This window comes from Dendropsophus ebraccatus, chromosome 3 (assembly GCF_027789765.1).
Source record: "Dendropsophus ebraccatus isolate aDenEbr1 chromosome 3, aDenEbr1.pat, whole genome shotgun sequence".
Classification (NCBI taxonomy): Eukaryota; Metazoa; Chordata; class Amphibia; order Anura; family Hylidae; genus Dendropsophus; species Dendropsophus ebraccatus.
The window spans coordinates 140,110,546-140,132,513 of NC_091456.1; the positions used below are offsets into that span (position 1 = coordinate 140,110,546).

Genomic DNA, 21,968 nt, shown 5'->3' on the forward strand with positions numbered 1-21,968 from the left:
AAAGCCACCCCTATACAGTAAACAGGACAGCACTTCTAGCACCGTTCACTGTGTGTGGCTGCTGGTGCAATCGCTCCCCCAAACAGATGAACAGCAGGTTGCTGCTTGGCTATTAATTTAGATCCCGCATCCCATCTGGATTTTGGAACTCTTATTTTTACTTAATGCAGAGAAATTGTTTGACTGCATACTGGTTAGTGGAGGGAATCAATATTCTAAATCCAGACATCCCCCTTTAAGTCTGAACTAGTGACATGCACAAGTGTGCACAACCTCTTGTACAGGTCACCGATGGCTTAAAATGTAGCTAAAGTTCCAGAAAACATATTTTAGGCTCATCATGTAAGAGAAATGTTGGAAATTTAGATCTGTGGGGGTCCGGGGGCTGAACCCCCTACTGATTACTGAAACAAAGGGGCAGAAGTCTGGGTGTTTGATTGAATCTGCACACCACCAAAGAGAAAGCTTTGGGTTTCCTTCCCCCACAATAGAGAAGAGTCATCATGGCTTGTGATGCACTCAAGTCCATTAGTGGGTTATCTAGGGCTATACAAACATGGCTGATTTCTGCTGAAAAAGTCGTGTGGTATGATGTCTTCTCTCTGTTCACTCCATTAAAATGAACCTGCAATACCACACACAGTGAGGTCCAGCCAAAGCTGCTATGTTTTTTCTTACTCTGGATAACCCCTCTTGGAGCTGTTCTGAGAAGTGACAGATTTAGAGGGGCAGGGGAATGTGTTCTAAAGTAGGTACCCATTGTCTTTCTAATGATTTCTAGAAAGTACAGAAGTGGCTTGTACATAGGTGCGCTGGGATGATGCAAGTCATGGGGAGTCTAGCAGATGGTGTCCTGTAGTCAGATCTCTTACCAGACATCTATCTGTGTGCAGCGGTCTTCAGCACATATAGAGCAGCCATAGTTCAGGCAATTATTTGTTGCTGTGTTTCAGGGGTTGAGGAAGAAGGAAAAGCAGCAACAACAGCCCTTGAGTTTCATGCTTCCTCTAGTCCTACTCCATAGTGTGACTGCATGGGAACCTCCACATATAATCGCTGCCATTTGCTCAGGCTGCTGCACTAATATGTTCTAACCATCAGCTATACCATTGAAGTTAATGGTGGTGGTGACATCACAACACAGCAGGAACTCACCCGCCTTATGCAGAACATGCGTCATGTGCTGTCTGCCTGAAATCTTTTCTGTCCTCAAATCCCACAAATTGATAAGTCTAATATTGGTGTCATTGCACAGCAATAATCCCTTTCCATATGTGCTTATGGGCGTCTTAGATGGGGTCTGTCACCCAGGACCACCCCTCTATGTGCCAGAAGTGAGGGCTGTCCTGTTGTGTCCACAGCTCCATAACAAGTCCGCAGCGTGACATTCTGTGGTCTTCACATCCATACTGCAGGTTCTGCAGAATATGGGATCTTTAGGTCCTGTTACAGCCTTGTAGTAGGGTGGGGCAGGAGCGAACATTCTCTACAGTGTTATATAGGAGCACAAGCCTTTTACAAGGCATTTGCCCTGAACACTATAGTAAAGGAAGAACTAGCCTTAGTGGCATTATTCATCAAGTTCCCATGGCATCCTTTGTGGCTGGCAGCATTGTTGGCAGTGACTGTATTATACTGTCTCTAGACATGCCAGGGATTTGTTTGTTTTCTCATAGTAACATTTCATTACCAGCCAAACACTGATATCTGGATCAATGCATCCTGTGTATTACATGACGGATATGTTACAGTCGACAGCTACCTGGTGGTGGCGGTGGCGGCAACAACAAGCTTCAGTGTTTCCATTGTTTGTATTAAAGACTTTCAGGGTTGTGCTTCCATTTTTTTCTGCCTGAATGATGGAAACAAGAGCTCTTGTGCTATGGGTCAAGTGTGTTTGTTCTGTTATCCACTCATTATTATATTATTTTCAGTGGTTAACATTTGCATTGTCGGTGAAGTGTTACCTTTGGGCTTTGACCGATAGTAACCTTCACTGTATTTCTGTTGGCTTTACTGCTGGCGCCATCTAGTGCTGGACTGTGTGAATTGCTGCTTGTGTTATGTTCCTGGGAATCCTACATTATTAATCTGCTGATCCATAAAAACCATGCCGCCTTCTCCACCGGGCATCACAGCGGACTCTGTACAGACACAAGCTACATTCTTCTGGTTCTTGTAAGATCCTTGATCATTTACTGTTTGATTAGGGGACTTCTTTACATGGACTATAGGACTTGCAGATTACATCACTACACATTTACCTGCTATTACTAGAGTCTAATCTTCACAAATGGCTTATGCTGCGTTAACACGGAACAAATTTTCGCAATAACGATCGCATTTGATCGATAATCAAATCTTTCAAAGTCTTTCAAAGATTCAGCCTATGTGAAAGATGGGCTTAAGCGATCGTAAAAACGATTGCAATAACTATTTTTCTTATGAATTTTCTAATGTTTTTTTCCTCTAAACGCTGATCATAATAAAAACTAAATCGTGCCTTCAAAATGGTTAAAGGATCGATTGAGTGAATTATCGCATCATGTAAACGCAGCATTAGCAATGTCAATAAGTAATGGGTGTATACAAAGTAGAGTGTGCGGTATGGCTGCTCCCCTGACTGACCAGAAGGCAGCTCCACATCTGTTATTCCTGGGTGTGTTGTATGTGTCGGCTGCCAAGAACAGCACAGATGCTGGAGCATATTGCTTTCAGTAGCATGCGGCGTGTCGCTGACCGTGCCGGGCACAGACACATGCTTCTGCCGCTCCTCACGTTACACACAGCGATGTTCGCTTCTAGTCACAGACGTCTGGAGTATGTTTGCCCAGCTGCTGTGTACTGTACAGCCTCATGGAATGGCTGTGGACACATTTGTATGCATTGGATTATACATACTCTTTGAAAACGTTTGTGCATTTGGTCTACCGTAATATTGCACTGTTTGTGTTTTACAGTTTCCATGTATTACAATACAATACCAGCTGTCGGTTCTATTCAGTCGCAATGCCAACAACCAGCTGCCTGACAGCTCAGTCTGCAGCCCATGAACACTCCTATAAAGGTGGCCATATACTCTCCATAGCTGAGCTCAATGTTCATTCATCTTATTGGTCTCTCTCCAGATCTTCCCATATACAAGAACATTTGGCACAGCTGATCGTCCTTGTGGTCTCTATGGAGAAAAGGCTACAATTTACACTCCAAACTGTGTGATAGCTGTGAGGACATGCAGAGACATGGTAGCTCCAGAACATAGAAAAATGATCTTTATTTCACAGTACAAGGAGTCTTTGTACCAGAGGATAAAAGCTAGTGCACACTTCACGACCCTGGTTTTAACAATCAGTGGGGGTCCCGGCATCCAGACCCCCACCAATTAAAAACACTTGTTCTTAAAGGTCAGGGAAATTTTAAGCATATTGGGATTTCATTAGAAATTCCCCCCCCCCCCCCCTCCCAGTTGGGCTCTTAGGGTTCCAACCTTGACCCATCATCAGAACAAGTGAGGAAATACTGTGCTGCCATGCACCAGTTTCCCTCCTGTGCCTGAGTTCTCGATAGTGCCATGAGAAGCTTGCCCCTTGTAGGGGTACTGCTTCACAGTGGAAACGCTGCAGATTTTCTGCACCCTTTTTGCGACTAATTTCATGTATATATCTTATAAAGTAATTGCAGGTGTAATGTATATGCAAAGGTATCTGTTGCCTTTAAACTTGAATCTAGTTTTTGGATTGTGATAGACAAATACTGAGATAGCTTGTCCATAACATAATACACCTATTAGCTGTGAGATCTGCTCAATTTTATAATTTGATTGAAAATGTTTATGTGCACTTCATACCTCTCTATCACCCAGGGACACATATGAGATTCTAGAAGTTTCATGCACTCACTGGTTCATTTTTGAATTGAGTTTTAAAGTTCTGATTTTGTAGTTTTAGGGTAGTTTTACACGTTCCGGTTTTGCAGCGGATTTCATGCTGCAAAAATTGCTGCGAAGTATGAGTATGTATGTATAAGTGTGAGTATGTAACCTGGCCCCTTTAACCCCACCGCCCGCAGCATACGTTGCCTGGTCCGCGCTCCAGCTGCATCTGAGGCTCCTGGCTCCCGTAGGTCCCGCTTAGACAATCGGTGACTGCAGTGGGGACATGCACTGATTGGCTGAGCGGGGCCTACGGGAGCCTCACATGCAGCCGGAGTGCGGACCAGGTAACGTATGCTGTGGGCGGTTAAAGGGGCCCCTATTGCATTTTTCATTCCGCTGCGAGTATGTAACGCCAGCCCCTTAAACCCCCCCCCCCCTTCCCGCTGCCCGCAGCATACATTACCTGATCAGCGCTCCGGGTGCATATGAGGCTCCCGTAGGTCCCGCTCAGCCAATCAGTGCACGGCCCCGCCGCAGTCACTGATTGGCTGAGTGGGACCTACGGAAGACTGGAGCCTCAGATGCAGCCGGAGAGCGGACCAAGTAACTTATGCTGTGGGGGTTAAAGGGGCTGGCGTTACATACTCGCAGCAGAATGATAATTGCGCTGCGAGTATGTAACCCCATTGAAAATCACAGTACCAGGATTTGCAGCGGATTTCGCTGTGAATCCGGTACATGTGAAGCTACCCATATATATATATATATATATATAATATAAAAAAAAAATTTATTTTTTTTTTCCTTAAAAGCTGAAACCCAACTGTGGTAGGGAGAGAAGACTTCTCCAGCTGCTGGCCCATTGGCTGGTACTTATTGATATCTATGTAGCCTAGACAAAAAACAAAAGATGCAACAGCAACTCACAGGTGTAAGGGCTTACCGTATATACTCCTCCCAGCGTACACACGGCAAACACCCACTCTGTAGATATTAAAAATTAAAATATAAAAAAATTATTATTTTTTTTTTAGAAAAGTGAGGATCTTAGCAAACTATTTGATCAAACAGAGTGTACCATGTAGCCAACGTTAAGGCGTCCTCGAGACATGGTCTCTACTCTAGCATTTTCACACTAGCAATGGACCATATCTCGAGGACGCCTTAACGTTGGCGACATGGTACTCTGTTTGATCAAATAGTTTGCTAAGATCCTCACTTTTCTAAAAAAAAAAATATATATATATTATATAAAATATATATATATATATATATATATATATATATATATATATATATATAATGTATATATATTTTTATTTATTTATTTTTTTTTTTAGAAAAGTGAGGATCTTAGCAAACTATTTGATCAAACAGTGTACCATGTCGCCAACGTTAAGGCGTCCTCGAGATATGGTCCACTGCTAGTGTGAAAATATATATATCTCTCTACAGAGTGGGTGTTTGCCATATGTACACTGGGAGGAGTATATACGGTAAGCCCTTACACCTGTGAGTTGCTGTTGCACCTTTTTGTTTTTTGTCTGTACTTAAGCCACAAGCAGCGTGCAACCTGCAGTGTGAACAGAGTCATAGATGTGCTGCCAAAATTTCCGTTTTTTTTTTCTGCCTATGTAGCCTAGTCACACTCCAGTTTTATAGAAGCCGTTCAGTCCACTAACAAATGTTAAAGTAATATTTAGATGATTTTGTCCAGCCGTAGTCTATTATAGTTGTTCTTAGTCTCTTCCATTACATGTCTGTCTATACTTTTTTTATTTTTTTTGTAATCTTTTTTTCTTTCAGAGAATACTTGCACTAAGGGGCCATATTCTATCAATGGCTGTTGACACAATGCTATAAATAACCCATCAATCCTTTAGTGGATGCCAGTGTAGAATCGGTGGTTAAGAAATGCGTAGATGGCAGTGATACATGAGCCAACAGCTACATAAGCAGTGTTACACAATGCATGTCATGCTTGTGGAAAGTGGGGCGATCAGATGGCAGGGAGCCACCAACTGCTGCGGCTATAGATCTCAGCATCTAGGGCAGTGATGGCAAACCTTTCAGAAACCAAATGCTCAAACAGCAACCCAAAACCCACAAATTTTATCACAAAGTTCAAAGACTGTAAATTAACCTTAATACTCTACAGAGCAGGGACTCCCATCATTATGACAAGATTGCAGGCTTCTCCGCAATACACAGCAATGCTCTATGCACCACAGTGGCACTGCACACCCCTAGGGCGCTAGGCATCATCACCACTTGCTTAGGTATGTGGTGGAAAACAAACACTCTAACAAAGAGCAGCCGGAAGACCTCCTTCCCCCGCGGTGCAGGCACTGATCAATAACATCATTGCACCTGCATCAAGGCAGAGATCACAATCTTCTATCAGTATAAACCTCGGTCCTGCAGCCTACATTGACATTTTTCAGGTCTGTGTGCAATTCTAAGGCACATACTGGGACAATTGCAGCTTTTTTTTGTTCCCTGAGGCAAAAATTTAAATTTATGCCCAGCTTCTGATCCACTCATAAGTAAAGATTTATGTGCAGAAAACGATATACATCCAGTTACTAAATAATACCACTATGCAAGGAACAAATATAAACATGCATATTAACATTGTACTGTTACTTAAAGGGTTTATCCAGCATTAGAAAAACATGGCCACTTTCTTCCAGAGACAACAATGCTCTTGTCTCAAGTTCAGGTGGGGTTTGCAATTAAGGTACATTCACTTCAATAGAACTGCATTGCAAAACTCTACCCAAACTGGAGACAAGAGTGGTGCTCTCTGGAAGAAAGTGGCTGTGTTTTTTCTAATGCTGGATAACACCTTTTAACAAAAACAACATTATAGGCCAAACAATACTGCTACGCCATGATCACACATTACTTCCAGCTGGTGGCTACTATTGTCACTATTCTGTCACTGCATAAAACCTAAAATACCAAGGCCAATAACAGCAATATACAATGGCAATATAATACCACCTCACCATGACCACACGTTACCTCTGCCTGATAATTGAATAATATAATACTGAATAAAACCACTATAGACAGACCAACATTACCCTCATACAGTTACCATAGTATGAAATACAGTGCAGTTACATCTAGTGACTCTCAGGTGATTTCTGATTTGAAGTTGTTTACCTTCCTGTTTTTTCTCTGTCCAGCCCAGACCAATATTAGGACTTCTGATGAGTCAGATGCACAGATATCTTTGGACATCAGGGGAGGGCTTACATACAGCCAGGGCAGCACAGGAGGGGTTACGTACAGCCAGGACGGCACAGGAGGGGTTACGTACAGCCAGGACGGCACAGGAGGGGTTACGTACAGCCAGGACGGCACAGGAGGGGTTACGTACAGCCAGGACGGCACAGGAGGGGTTACGTACAGCCAGGACGGCACAGGAGGGGTTACGTACAGCCAGGACGGCACAGGAGGGGTTACGTACAGCCAGGACGGCACAGGAGGGGTTACGTACAGCCAGGACGGCACAGGAGGGGTTACGTACAGCCAGGACGGCACAGGAGGGGTTACGTACAGCCAGGACGGCACAGGAGGGGTTACGTACAGCCAGGAAAGCCGTGGAGCTGTAGGAAGCCCAAGACCTTTTGGATGGGGACTTTTCTGGTGATCATGTTTCTCAGACTGCTGTAGAAAAGCAATAGTTGCATCCCTGGGTGGTCTTCTCCCTCTCCCCTGCAGAGGTGGCAACCTCACTGTTGCACGAGTTACTTACAGACACACAATGAGTATGTCTGGTAATATGAGGCATGTAAATAGCAGAGGGGCTCACCGGGGGGTGATCTCCTGATCCCCTGGTGGGACAATCAGAGTCTGACAGCTTATGCATCAGGGCCGCCCGATTACGTCAGGTAACTGATGGTGCATGTGCCCACAGGAGCTCTTGGCGCCCATTCTGGCACGTATGACATAGGTTTACCACCACAGATCAAGGGGGTTTAACAGCCGAGATCAGTGTTATTCTACCAGCAGCAGTCTTGGGAGCTGCAAGACTGCACAAACCCTGGTCTTGGCATATTTACATATTGCTAGTGCCGCTTCATGCAGGCTTAGCCATAAGCCTGGGGGTTTGTGGTGTTGGTGTTGCTGGTGCTATATGTAACTGGTTGTGGACCAGGGATTGGGCAGCCCTGCAGTTTCCAACACAGCCATTGGGTGCAGCAGGCTATGTTGCTGCTGCTTCCAGTCATTTATTTTTTTTCTCCATTTTTATTGATGAAGTTTTATTACCAAGTACATGTAAATTTTTATCCTGACCACTGGGCCTAATTATAAGCCGACCCTTCCTGTAATATAAAAACTCTTTAGCCTTTCTGCCTTATCACAGGCAGAACACAGTGAAAGGTGACACTAGTGCATAGATAACAGAGGACCACACCATACATAATAAGTGACAACCAGCAATACCCAGTGACCTCTGCACAGATCACACAGCATGACTAGAAAACTCTTCCATAGAGATCAGTCAGCCTGTCAATGGGGTGCTGTAAGGCATATCTCTAAATGTTACATATATAATGTGTATAAAATAACAAAAATATAAAGATAAAAAAGTGCTTCAGTACCTGGTTCTAATTGGTAACAATCCCATGTTAGATGTGCTTACATAGAGCTAACGTATACTGCAGTGGTGTATAGAGCTTGGCATCATTCACTTCCATAAATAAATTATTGATCTGGAGTGTAGTGGCGTGCTCTGATGCTGGAGAGCATCTTCCCATGAGCCTTTTCAGTCATTAGCGTTATTGACCCTTTCATCTCACTGAAAGAGCAGACCCTGCGTGTTTCCCTGGTGTCCTTAGCCTGCATGCTAGTGAGCCTGGACCTCCTTCCTTGGCAAGCATCAGAAGAGGTTGGGTGGGGCCTAAGTGCATTCTCTCATCTTCCTCATCAGCTTGGAATCGCTATTGGGAAAAGCAAGCAATACCATGGAACCTGCACAGATGCCGAAAGTGCTGGAGAAGGTGACGCAGGGCAGCAGGGTATAGACCGGTTACCAGACTTTCTGCACACTGCCTGTGTCATTGACATTAGGCAGTGGCCAGGTAACTGCTGGCAACGTTCAAGCTCCATCCCAAACCATTAGTTGTGCCTTCTAGTTGTCTCTCCTACCCCTTGGATGGGCGTCTTGGCACTAATGGGGTTAACGCCCCAAGCACTTTGGTCTGGCATTGCTCTGCATGTTGGTAGTTTCTATCGATCCTCTTGTTTCTTAGAGTGCTTTTCTGATGGGAACAGTCAGCTCACCAGCCAGCTGGTGACAGCTTACATGTGCAGTTCTTTGTTACTTTATGGTAGTTGGTGATTTTGACATTGAGAGTTGTAATACAAAGAACTTTCCAGTTTTCTCTATCAATAGATTTACTGATTGGACTGTGTGGTTTTAGTTCAAGGCGGCTTCTTGTCAGTTTCTAGTCTCCTAGCAATGCTAGCAATGTCATTGCCTTTTATTATGCACTGAAACAAATCACAGAAAATGTGACCAATCTTGGCTACCGAGCTGATATTGTTATAGATGGTGCATGACCTGCAGTTATAGAATGACCATGGAGAAATGTCATGCTGCTATTATAGGAGGAATCCGCTGCAAATCTAATTTTATTTCTGCAGAGATCTGCAATTGTAACGTCTCATTTTAGTGTATGCATGTACAAATCCTAAAATATAATGTATATGTGTGAACACCCCATTGCTACTGTCTGACCTTTTTATTGGTCACTATATATACTACTATATAGTAATACGTTTGCTGTCCTATCTCATCCAAAGCTTATGGTGTGTAGTGACGCAGACATGAGGCGACTAGTATGATGATGATGTGGAGTGGCTACCTCTGCAGTACTTACTTCAGCTTCCTATAATAGAAGTGACATCAGCCACATGTCCCATGAATATGATGTGCTGAGTAAGCGACCTGCAGATGGCGGCTCTGTCCTTCCCGGCATCATTTATTACTATTGATATCTCTAGTTACCATTGTGTCGTCTTATAATGGTTACTTTGTCTGCCCATGGCCTTCCATTGACATTGAATAGTTTATATTGCTACAGTTTAACCTCAAATAGTCTTATTGACCGTCTACTTGGTATTAATTTTATTTGTGGTAAATCTACCCACCTGCCATGTGGTTTACATACACTCACGTATCTGCCACTGCTCATGGTTAGTGTTGAGCAAACTTGCCAAACCATTTGGGTTCGGCAACATTCTCCGAAAACCAATTGCTTTGCATTGGATTCCCGGCGGTATATAAGTTTGATGCAGCCCTGGGGTAGTCCTGGAAAACATGGATACAGTCTGTCGCCCTTGGGCAGCATCCAAGTTCTCCAGCCTTCGGGAGTCAAATGCCTTGTGTTCAGGTTTGGAGAACGTTGCTGAACGCTCAACGCCACTAATGATACTACTGTGTATACAACAAATACATCCTGTTTCTTTGAAAGTTGCCCATAGGCATGAGGATTGTCATCCAATCTTACCTAGATCTTCATATCAATTGACGTTTTGTTTTTTTTTCTTTCAATTGTTGCCTCTGCTAGAATTTTTCCATTCACTGATCATCTACCATAGTTCAATGCCTTATAAGAAACCCTCCAAAGGGTGCCCTGCCCTGCAAAGTCTATGGGCAGACATACTCGCTGCGGGATGTACATCCTGCTGGGAGTATGTCGGGAGACCGCCCTGTTAACCCCCGGCCGTGACGCCACACTGATTGGCTGAGAGGGACGTGCACCCGGGAACCCCCAAGCAAGCCGGATTGTGGAGCATGTTACGTATAAGCTCCGGTCAGCCGGGGGTTAACGGGGCGCTCTCCTGACATACTCCCAGCAGGATGTACATACCGCTGCGAGTAAATCTGCCCATAGACCTTACAGGGCAGGGATTCGCAGCAGATCTCGCTATGAAATTCGCAGCGAGAAATCCACTGTGAATCATTCCTGTGTGAAGGCACCCAAAAGCAGAGGTTTGGTTTATCTTCCGTTAGATGTTTAACTTGAACAAAGAAGGGCAGGGATCTGGTCAGTGATTAAACCACAACTGTTTTCTTTCAGTCTGAATCCGGATATGGATCCGAATCTAGCTTACGGAGGCATGGCTCCATGGTGTCCCTGGTTTCTGGAGCAAGCGGATATTCTGCTACTTCCACATCATCATTTAAGGTTTGTTTGTACCAACTTCTGGACTTTTATTACCAACCTTAGACAAGCTTAAAAATTTGTCACATGTTCACTAAACATGGTTAAACATGAGTTCACACTACATTTTAATGTATGCGTTTTATACCTGTAACTGATAAAAACTTAATGGATTACATAACTGGATGCGAAAACAGCTTCTGCTGTATGCCATCATTACAATCTGTTTTCCATTGACTTCTATTATATAAAAAAATTATAATGTATACTTTTTTGTTGCTGTATACAATAGCAAAGTCAACTTTGCATACAGCAAAATTACACCTAGCAAAATGGTAACCCAAAACGTTGTGTGGACGCATCCTTACAAATACATAATATGCTCTTATTGCCATTATTATAACCTTTATAATAAGCATAATCTCTATTATAAGTAAAGTAAAGTGACGCTCCTATACATTCAGTTTAGTGTGTTGTTTTTTTCTTCATGCATTATTACTTAGTTTACCCTGTTATCTTATAGAAAGGACACAGTCTACGGGAAAAACTTGCAGAAATGGAGACTTTCCGCGACATCTTGTGTAGACAGGTTGACACACTGCAAAAGTATTTTGACGCCTGTGCCGATGCGGTGTGTAAGGATGAGCTTGAACGGGATAAAGGTAGTGTTCATCATGATGCTTTATTATTTTTCCCTTGTGTCAGTATGTGACCAGACCATACACAAACATGGTGGCCGTTGTTTATTTTTCTTGTCCTGTTCATTTACATAATTGCACAGCTAAACGCCATCTTGTTGGTTGACCTAAGGGAAGCTGCTGCAGCCTGCTTGTGTTGCAGTATCCAACAATGTGCTCATTGAGCATATACAGTGAAACAACCTAAGGGCTCTTTTACACAGGCGGATTGTTGACAATGAGCGTTCCTAGAAACACTTTTTTAACTGATGATCGGCCCGTGTAAAAGTGTCAACGATCAGCTGACGCGCAGGAAAACGTCCAATCTGGCTGATCGTATCTTATGTGCAGAGGTTTTTATTGTTATCTGCTGCACATGTTTTTATCAACAAGAGTAAATGTCAATGGCTGCATGGACCATACAACGGTTGGTTGTGCGGCCCTTGTGCTTAATTGATCTGTATGAAGGAAGTGCAAACGAGCACCAATGTCGCTGCTCATTTGCGGCCTCAGACAGCTAAAGATCGCAAAATGTGAAAAGACCCTAAGGAATTTCTAAGCTTTTTTATGCATTAGGGGTACGTGCACACTGAGGAATAGGCGAGGAAAGTCTTCTGCTTGAAATTCCTCCCCTATTCAGCTCTGGCAGAATTCAAGCCCCATTGACTTCTATAGGATCCCTTTAGTGGAATCTGCCCAAAGAATTAACATGTCAAAGTAGAACGCGGGTCAACTACAGAATTATACTGATAAATTCCACCATGTGCAGGAATGAGAGGAAAGCCCATTATACACAATGAAAAATGGAAATGTTTATATTTTACGGGAAGAATTTCAAGCGGTTTCTTGAAATGCGCTTGAAATTCTAACCCCAATTTCTCAGTTTGATTATACCCTTAGAATTATGAATGGTGACATCTTCCCCTACCCCCAGTATAAATCCTACAATACAGCAGTTAATGACAAATATCAATTCTGCTCCAAAATAGCTACACCTTGCAATGTAAACAGCTTGTACTGTGCAGTTTAACTGCTATACAATTATTAGAATTGCCATGAGTCCAGGTAATACACACTTCTGTACACCCTAAAGTCTGACCCATTCTACACCTTTACTTTATGAGGTTTCTAGTGGGATATACCATATGTATGAAGACTGAAAAAAAATTGCAATGGAATGGAAAAGTCTTCCTTTTAGCACGGTGTGGGAGGGATGGGACTGTCTAACCTCCTGGTAGTGCTAGCCTCATAGAGCACAAGGGCTGACTGTAACTGTTAATAAGTGGAGCAGAATGACATGCCTGTGTGCTGGGCTTTTCTCTGCTATTGTGTTGCACACAGTGCACTCTGCTATTCTACAGCAGTTTTCGGCACCTGTTTGCTGGCATGTACTTAACCTGACGGCCGCTGGCTACCGTGTGGTGCAATAATTTGCTGCCTCTTGTTTTAGTTGTTGAAGACGACGAGGAGGATTTTCTTCAGAACCACGCTGATGGCGATTACATTCACAGCAGTAATGGCAACCGAGAAAAATGTAAGCTATTTCCTTGTACCCGGATATTTGTGGCTTCTGTACTAATGGTTTCTACATAAAACCATGTACTGGAAGCAGGGAATTTAGTTGTGGTCACTTGTAATCTAGTACTTGTCTATTAATGTGTCCTCCAGTTACTAAAATCCTCTCCTTACTGACTTTCCTCATACTGTTCTCTTCATTGTGTTGTATTATGATCTACTCCCATTTTTTACAGCCAATCATCAGAGCAGGAAGGAATTTTATTTAACAGGTCTCGCTGTGATATACTTAAACTTTTACAATACACCTATATAATTATGTTTATGTATGTAACATATTTGATGTGTGTATTGTGATTTACGTGTATTTCAGTGTTTCCACATGTGACGCCCAAGGGCATAAACGGGATTGACTTTAAAGGAGAAGCGATCACTTTCAAAGCCACAACCGCTGGTATTTTAGCCACTCTCTCGCATTGCATTGACCTTATGGTTAAGCGGGAGGACAGCTGGCAGAAAAGACTTGATAAGGTAAGTTGTATCTCCTTGATTGGGTGTAGTAGTCCCATGACACTGTGATGGCGGTAGCTGCTTTCTCTCTTCCACTGCAGTCCTTTCAAGCTCTTGACTGTTTACAGGGTTCCTTTATAGCAGATTTCAATTCTCTCCATTCATTTTTAATTCAGTTACGATCATGCTGCTGAGCTTAAAGGGGTATTTCCCTTTTTCCACAATAGCCAAGGAGGGTGAAAACAATAAGCTCCACTTACCTCCCCGGTATTAGTGCTAGTGCCCACATTCCGTTGCTCTGGTCCCTGGCTGCTTCCTGGTCTGAGGTGGAACTGGAGACACGACGCAGGCTCAGACCTAGGGGACTGGAGCGGCAAAGCATGGGCTCGGCGCTTGCAGGGAGTGGTTGTGGAAGAGGCGTGCATGCTTCAGCTCCTTAGTAGCGCTTGGAAAGGAAACATGACTTTATAACTTTGCAAATGGCCATCATCTACGAAGTGTGGCATTTTATTAACATTCTCAGCTATCTCTCAATGTTTGCAGCTCTGAGCATGATAGATTCTCTTCAATACTCACTCTGTGTACCTCCACTTAAGATCTCATCACGTGTATACAGACATCACTGCTCACTTGGCAATGCAGTTTCGAAAGCAGTTATACAACACACTGGGACAATCCATTAGTCCTATGAATTGGAATAGGACCAGTGCATGATGGTGTTTAAGGCAGACACCACATTTTGCTTAAAGAGCCCACTCTGCTTTATTAGTTGTGTGCAGTATAGGGGATGAGGGCTGATGTCCCATCCATTAACATAGGATGCCTGCACTATAACAGAATATAAAACAGGCTATGTATCTATTTTTTTTTTTTCAATATGTACTATAACTCCTCTTTATTTCAGGAGGTTGAGAAGAGAAGACGAGTAGAAGAAGCTTACAAGAATGCAATGACTGAATTAAAGAAAAAATCCCACTTTGGAGGACCGGACTATGAGGTAAGTTAGTGTGTCCACACACACTGTCAATCTAGTCTGCTCTTATCATTTTCACCTTAAAGTGTAAATATAATTTAAACAAACTTCTGACATGCTATAGCCACATGTCAGAGGTTTGTTACAGTGAGGGTATTCAGGTGCTGAGAACTCCGCCAATTGCTTGAACAAAACAAGGGCAGAAAAGAAGGGCTCTCAGCATTGTGCGCTCTGCCCCATCTCTGCTCTAAACAGGTCAAAGGGGTAGTGACTCTCCTTAAGGAGAGCCCGTCATAGACATGTGGAGACTTACAGACTATTGCTGCTCCACTGAGAATTCTGGGAAGAAAGGATATGCATAATAGCTCTCATTTGCAGGAAGTTTCATAGGCTTCCCTTATAATTCCATATACTGGTCATTATAGCAGTTTAGAGCAGAGATGAAGGAGTGCATGCTGCTGCTGAGCGCTTCTGCCCCTTCATTCTAGAGATTACCCTTGTAGGTGACCTATTAAGCTGGATAGTTTATCACCAGCATAAAATTATGCCAATGAGAGTAATACCATGAGAGGTCCTACTAGTGATCATATTTCATCTAGTTTCTCAATTTCTTTTTTTTTTTTGTGGTTCCACCAACTTAGTATTCTACACTTTTAAGTCCTGCAAAATGGTTTAATGATGTAACAGCATTTGTCCCGTTCTAGCCTATTGATGTTGCAAACCTTTTTGACATAAATTATGCCTATGACATACAGCCTGTGTATAGCGTGAACCCATCCTAAGTGGCCAGGTAGCATTGCACATCTAGACAATTCATATGGTTGTGGATATTGTATCCTTGGAATACAGTGCATGGATTTTAAACATTGACTATAAAATGCATTCTGTATTGCTATCTTTTAGATCTGGGGTGTCAAACTTGCATACTCCAGCTATTGCAAAACTACAACTCCCATCATTCCTGGGCAGCCTGTCCAGTACTGATAAGGATTGTAGTTGTACAACAGCTGGCAGTTTGACACCCCTGTATTAGATCATCCTTACACTAAGGGAGGCACAGCATATAGTCACAGACATGTGATGCCTCACCTCTAACATGACATGTGGGTTTGAACATTATGCAAGACTTTCTTTTTGGGGAAGTCAGTAGTTGTAGTCAGTTTGGTGTCTCCCACTAACCAATATGCTTTTACATGGGCAAATTATCTGCTGGCAGGAACGCTCACTTGCCTGCCTATGTAAAAGTGCCAGCGATTAGCTGACAAACAAAAATTAACTTGTTCATATGTGTTCTCGTTAAAAACAACCTTCCCTTTTTGTGACAGGAAGGACCTAACAGTTTGATCAATGAAGAAGAATTCTTTGATGCAGTTGAAGCTGCTTTGGACCGACAGGACAAAATTGAGCAGGTATTTGTAATGCTGTATATGTCACCTAAAATGGCCATGTGGAATGGGGAGTGTATCAGCGAGTAGAGAGTAAAGCTGGCTGTGTGTCAGGGAAACCTTGTTTATTTTCGTTGGGATCAGATCTCCATCTTGTTTTTATGGAGACCTCCCCCTGGATGCAGGGATCAGAAGGATTAGCCATGTTGGATTTGAATTGTGCTCTGGGAGAGAAGCCACAACCAGAGTTGCCTGGTAGTAACTTTCTCCCCATTTAAATGCACCCTCGGCCAAGTGTGTATGGGGGTGATAGGAGACTGTCAAATGAGTGTTCAGATGTCAGCTATCTTGTGTGTATGTTTTTTTTTGTTTTGTTTTGTTTTTAATTGTTGATCAAAGTCCACAAGGTTTGCTGTACTCAATAGTGCTATATATGAAAGAGTAGCTCTCCATGGTGAGTGTGGGAGGTGTTAGCCTCTATTTAGTACAAGCATACATGGTTGCCTGGGTTGAGTATAACAAGTAAGTGCTAGACAAGAAATAGGAGTTTGTTGCAATAGTTCCACTTGTTCTGGCCCAGCCATGCTCAGCACAGCTCGCTTCTCTCAGGTAAACATGTTCCTGTTTTCTGTAGTCAACTACAAAGAATAAAATGTTCTACAAATGATGAGGCCATTTACACAATACATATGATTACCATATAGTTCATCTGTAACTGTTTTTCTTCTAGTCTCAGTGTGAAAAGACCAGATCGCACCTATCTTCATCCTTACCAGCCAGTGATACGTTCATTGGTTTGGAGCATCACAGATTTGTTCAGACGGTAAGTGTCAATACACATTAGGGTGGATTTCCTAAAGCTGTCTCATTCTTAAACAGTGTAACTTTAATCTAGACAATCTAAGGATGCCCCAGAATTATCGGAGTGGGCTCATGTTTGATGAATATGGCACATCTTTAGACCCTTTTGCTGACACCACTTAGTTGGCAGAATTTTGTGCCACGATTTTGTTACAGTATTGGCACACATTGGAGGGCTGATTTACTAACGTGTTCCCAGCAGCAGACTGTCAGGTTTTGTCCATTTTTCCTGTCTGTTCCTGTCCTTCCAGATTTACTAAGGGTGTGCGCCACAATAACCAACAATACAACTGCATTAAAGTTGACGCGTTGTTAGTAATTGAGGCCCATTGTCTCATCTAAGCCATGGCTACCACTACTGTATATGAACTCAAATACACGTCATGAGAAAAAAAGACACCTTCTTTTAGGTATTGTGACAACTCTGGATGAAACACATGACAAATGACACTGTCATTATTTTTTCAACAAAAAGTAGGCTAAAATGCAGAAGCAGTGTGTGATAAATCAAGTACACCCTTCCTCCTTTTAGAGGAATTAATAGGGTAAGTAGAAGCCGGGTGCTTCTTATCAAATGCCCTTAATGATTTGTGACCGTCTCCTATGAAATCAGAAGTGGAAAACATTCAGGACAGTTAACTGTCTTCCCAGAAATGGACTTCCCAACAATCTCACTTCAAGGTCAGACTGTGCAGTGCCTAGAGGGGGTGGGGGGCGGTGGACCAAGCAGACAAGAGCTACACCTCAGATTCTATAGACCTCAGTAAGCATGGTAACCATTCAAGTTCATGACACTTCACTTAAAAAAGACAGAACAAGCATGACCTGTTTGGAGGGGTTGTCAGGAGAAAGCATTCTCTTTAAAAACAAAAAAACACAGCTTGCAAAGTTGTGTTAGAACAAACCACAAGACTTCTGGAACAATGGCCCAAATTTAACTATCTGTATAGAAAAATCTGGCTGAACTGTGATTGGTTGCTATAGGCAAATGACACCAGCGTTTGTTTCACACAGACAGGCACCTTGCAGTCATTAAGTCTGCCATTGGATATTACTATTCTAAAATCAAACGTAAGGCCAACTATCCAGAAGCTAAAGCTTGGCTAAAAATAGGTCCCACAATAGGAAAATGGTCCCAAGCACTCCAGTAAATCTACAACAGAATGTCAGTGGCCCAGTCAGTCCATGACCCTATGGAATCTTTTTTTAAAGCCACCTAAGGACCAGATTTTTTTTAATATACCGATCTATAGGATTCGCAGAGGGTGTACTTTTTCTCATGACTGTATACTTGTTTGGTTTATAAGCTGCAGATCTGAATGAAGTGTGCTTATAATCCAGGTTCAGTCACCACAGTGTCTATACTCTGGTTCCATTATGTTTACTTTGTTGCTAAAGGCTGTTTCTCAAGGCTTAATACTATACTCCTAACATTACACTAGGGAAATTTGATTGGTTATGGATCAGTTGCAGATTGCATCAAAACTGGAGATGAGCAAGCCCTAGAGAGTCCTGTAAAACATGGATACCGCCTACAGCCATGTTCACATGCTGTAAGACAGCAGCCATTCCGTGACACAGCCTTTTCACCGAACGGCTGCGGTCTGTGTAGTTTACCCTGGCAGGTACTGCAGTACCAGCCAAATGAACATCACTTTTTTGGAATTAGCCATAGGAGACCATGTAAAGTACAGCCGGAGTTGTACTTTACATTGTCAACAAAGTCAATTTTGTGCGGCTGCTATTCAGTGAATACCGAATATTGACATGTCAGTTTTTTTGTGTGGACGTATGTAATCCCGGATGGAGTGTATACAGTGTGATCGGTCGCTGTCATTTAAATAATGGGCATGTTTGCCTTTGGTAATCAATTCCTGCATGCTCGGGTTCAGACAAACCGGAGCTTCGTTCTCTCATTTCTAATCAAAACGGATTTGAAAAAAACGTCAATGTGAACAAAAACTGTTCAGTACACTCTTAGTAAGTTTTGACTTTATTGATAGTACTAGGTGCTGCTCAAGCAATAACTTGTTATTGATTCTATTCTTGTGGGTCACTTCTTGTCACCTGCTGTTCTTACTTTATCTGTGATAGTCCCCTTGTTCACACCACCTCGTCACTACCCCTGACCGACACAGATTCACCAGCCAGGTATGGCATGTTTACACAAGTTGGACATATGGTGCATGTGTGTCTTTTAAACCCGTTTTTTCGGTATTTGATGATTTTTAACAACTAGATCCCTCACTTGAGCCACTAACACAGAACTAATAAATTATGATTTATTTTTTTCAATTATGCACCAGTGTTCTTGCCAATTCATGTAAAGATAGATGTCACTACTTTGTTGTGAAGTGACGGTATTTTAAAGTGTGAGCACAATACTATCTAAAGAACACATCTTGGTTTTTGTAGGTGGATGAGATGGTACAAAACCACATGACTTACTCACTACAGGACGTAGGTGGCGATGCCAACTGGCAACTTGTAGTAGAGGAGGGAGAAATGAAGGTAAGGGAGTAAATTATAGTGCATGCCACCTTGGTATAAAATTTGCATATAATGCCTCCATACTACAAACACTGCCCCCGTACCACTGCCTGCAGTTATGACAAGTTTGATCTTTGCAGGTTTATAGAAGGGAAGTGGAAGAAAATGGCATTGTTCTTGACCCCCTAAAGGCCACACATTCTGTGAAAGGAGTCACAGGGCATGAAGTTTGCCATCACTTTTGGAATGTTGACGTGCGCAATGACTGGGAGAGTAAGAACCTTTTTTATGCATTAAATTGTGTTAGTGCTCTGTGGTTTTAGTTGTGTATTTTTTTTTTTCTCACGCTGTCTTATTTATGTCCCTACAGCGACTATTGAAAATTTCCATGTTGTTGAAAAACTATCTCCACAATCAATCATCGTATACCAGACGCACAAGGTTAGTCATTCTGATCTGTTTCCTTTCCATCCAAGTTGCTGTCTGTGTCATTTTAAAATTCTTTTTGACAATTCCAACAGACGCAAGGAGCGCTCATCTAAGCGCTTCACACTCTGCCTCGCTGCAGGAGACAGGCATGCAAGTCTGTAGCCACTATCTTCTGCAGGGAAACCGAGATCGTGGGTGGATGTCTGGACACACAGCATCGTGGCTCATATATATATACCAATGTCTATTACAGACAGTGGCAAAGTAAACAAGTTCTTCTCACTTAAAAAAAAAAAAAAAAACTTGTTTAATTTGCCACTGTCTGTAATAGACATTGGTACAATGAGTCACCAGTGCAACCAGGAAGTAGGGAAATCTGATCATATGCTGGGCTGTATAGCTAGAGTTTGACTGACCAGGAAATATTTAATGTGTACCTGTGGTAAGTACAGTCTTCTGACGTAGGGGGCGGGTGCTGAGACCAGCTGCCAGTCACTAGAACGAAGGGAAAAAAGCACTTAGTAGCGCATACTCTGCCCCTTCATCTTCGCTCTCACTGCTAAAGTAGCAGTACATGGAATTATAATGGCAGCCTATGGAACTTCTGATGGACGTGATTGCCAGACATTCTATAGGCACCATTATTAACATATTTGCAAGTATGGTATCAACAAAAACTACAGATCATGGACCAAAAAACAGCCCCATAGACTGAAAGATAAAAGCAGTATAAGGATCAGAGTAAAGCAATTTAAAACACATTTATTTTTAGGAAGATATAGTTTTTTTGAAAGTAGTAAAATAAAAAATAATTTGCCTATGGTTATAATCGTACTGACTGGAGGAATGTAGATAACATGTCTGTTTTACCACATGAAAAACAACATAAAGACTACCCTAAAATTTTTGAAATGGCTTTTTATTCTTCAATTTCACCACGCAAATGATTTTTTTTTTTTCAGTTTCACAGCATAGTTTAGGTAAAGATTTGTGTTTATTACAAATAAAATGGTGACAAATTTTTTTGAGGTTTCTGCAGTGCCAGCAATTGACTCTAGTGTGGTTGTTTGCAGAGAGTGTGGCCGGCTTCTCAGCGTGACGTCTTGTATTTATCTGCACTCCGTATGGTACCAGCTGCTAGTGAGAATGAAACAGACACTTGGATTGTGTGCAACTTCTCAGTGGACCATGACAGTGCTCCTGTAAGTATATTACTTCTCTAGATGCAGTTTATACCAAACCTATTGTAGAACCACTAGGCTCTGTGCACATTAACGTTGGCTTATATTCAAAAAGGAGTTTTTAATTCCAATAGCTGCTGCTCACTCCTGTTGACTTACACTGAGATCCATTAGGTTTTAGGGTTTTTTTTGACAGAGATAGCATTGCATGCAAGCCGTACTATGTCAACCGCTTACTTAACAAAGATGTGAACAAAGCCTTAAATAACATGCACCTATGGTGGCCTCACAGTGGCAGCTGATTTTGGAAAGAGTTCAGACATGTTACATTTCAATTGCCAGAATCTTTTGTTCTTGGAGAGAAAAGCCACTTCTAGATGAGTCTCGCAGCGGTTTAGGCAGATTGCTCATTTGGTTATCATGTGTATAGCTAGCTTACAAATTGGCTAACAACTTGATGTTTTTAAAGGGGTTGGCCACTTTATAGTTAAATAGTTGTGTACAGTATTAGTAACTGTACTCACTGTGTATACTGACAGCAGCTCACTGTGTACCTCATAGAGCTAAAATCTGACTCCCTTACTCCAGGCTGTGCTGTCCTGCTCTGTGGGGAGGCTGTCCATAAGATGGTTGACATGGAGGAGCATGTGACCATGCCCCGCCCCCCCCAGTGTCCACCATAAACATATACAAGGCTCAGTGTTGGACACAGGGGGGCAGGGCATGGTCACATGTCAGCCATCTTTTGAAAAGACCACAGAGCAGGGCCGTACAGCCTGGAGGAGGGGAGTCTGATTTTAGCTCTATGAGGTACACTGGGAGCTGCTGCCAGTATATACAGTGAGTACAATTTCTAACTCTGTACACTGAACTACTATAAAGTGACCAA

General features: G+C 42.5%; 1 protein-coding gene across 2 annotated transcripts in view; it reads left to right on the forward strand.

The window, feature by feature from the left end:
* CERT1 (ceramide transporter 1) overlaps window positions 1–21,968 on the forward strand; it is a 57,639-nt gene that overhangs the window by 30,514 nt on the left and 5,157 nt on the right. Inside the window, exons 4-15 of one of the 2 annotated variants that reach the window (XM_069962779.1) lie at window positions 10,975–11,082; window positions 11,582–11,720; window positions 13,186–13,269; window positions 13,624–13,781; window positions 14,665–14,757; window positions 16,059–16,142; window positions 16,849–16,941; window positions 19,074–19,130; window positions 19,395–19,490; window positions 19,610–19,742; window positions 19,840–19,910; window positions 20,972–21,100. In XM_069962779.1, coding sequence (XP_069818880.1) covers window positions 10,975–11,082; window positions 11,582–11,720; window positions 13,186–13,269; window positions 13,624–13,781; window positions 14,665–14,757; window positions 16,059–16,142; window positions 16,849–16,941; window positions 19,074–19,130; window positions 19,395–19,490; window positions 19,610–19,742; window positions 19,840–19,910; window positions 20,972–21,100 — 1,245 coding nt within the window. The remainder of the gene's footprint in view (window positions 1–10,974; window positions 11,083–11,581; window positions 11,721–13,185; window positions 13,270–13,623; window positions 13,782–14,664; window positions 14,758–16,058; window positions 16,143–16,848; window positions 16,942–19,073; window positions 19,131–19,394; window positions 19,491–19,609; window positions 19,743–19,839; window positions 19,911–20,971; window positions 21,101–21,968) is intronic. The other variant, XM_069962780.1, reaches the window with a different exon arrangement.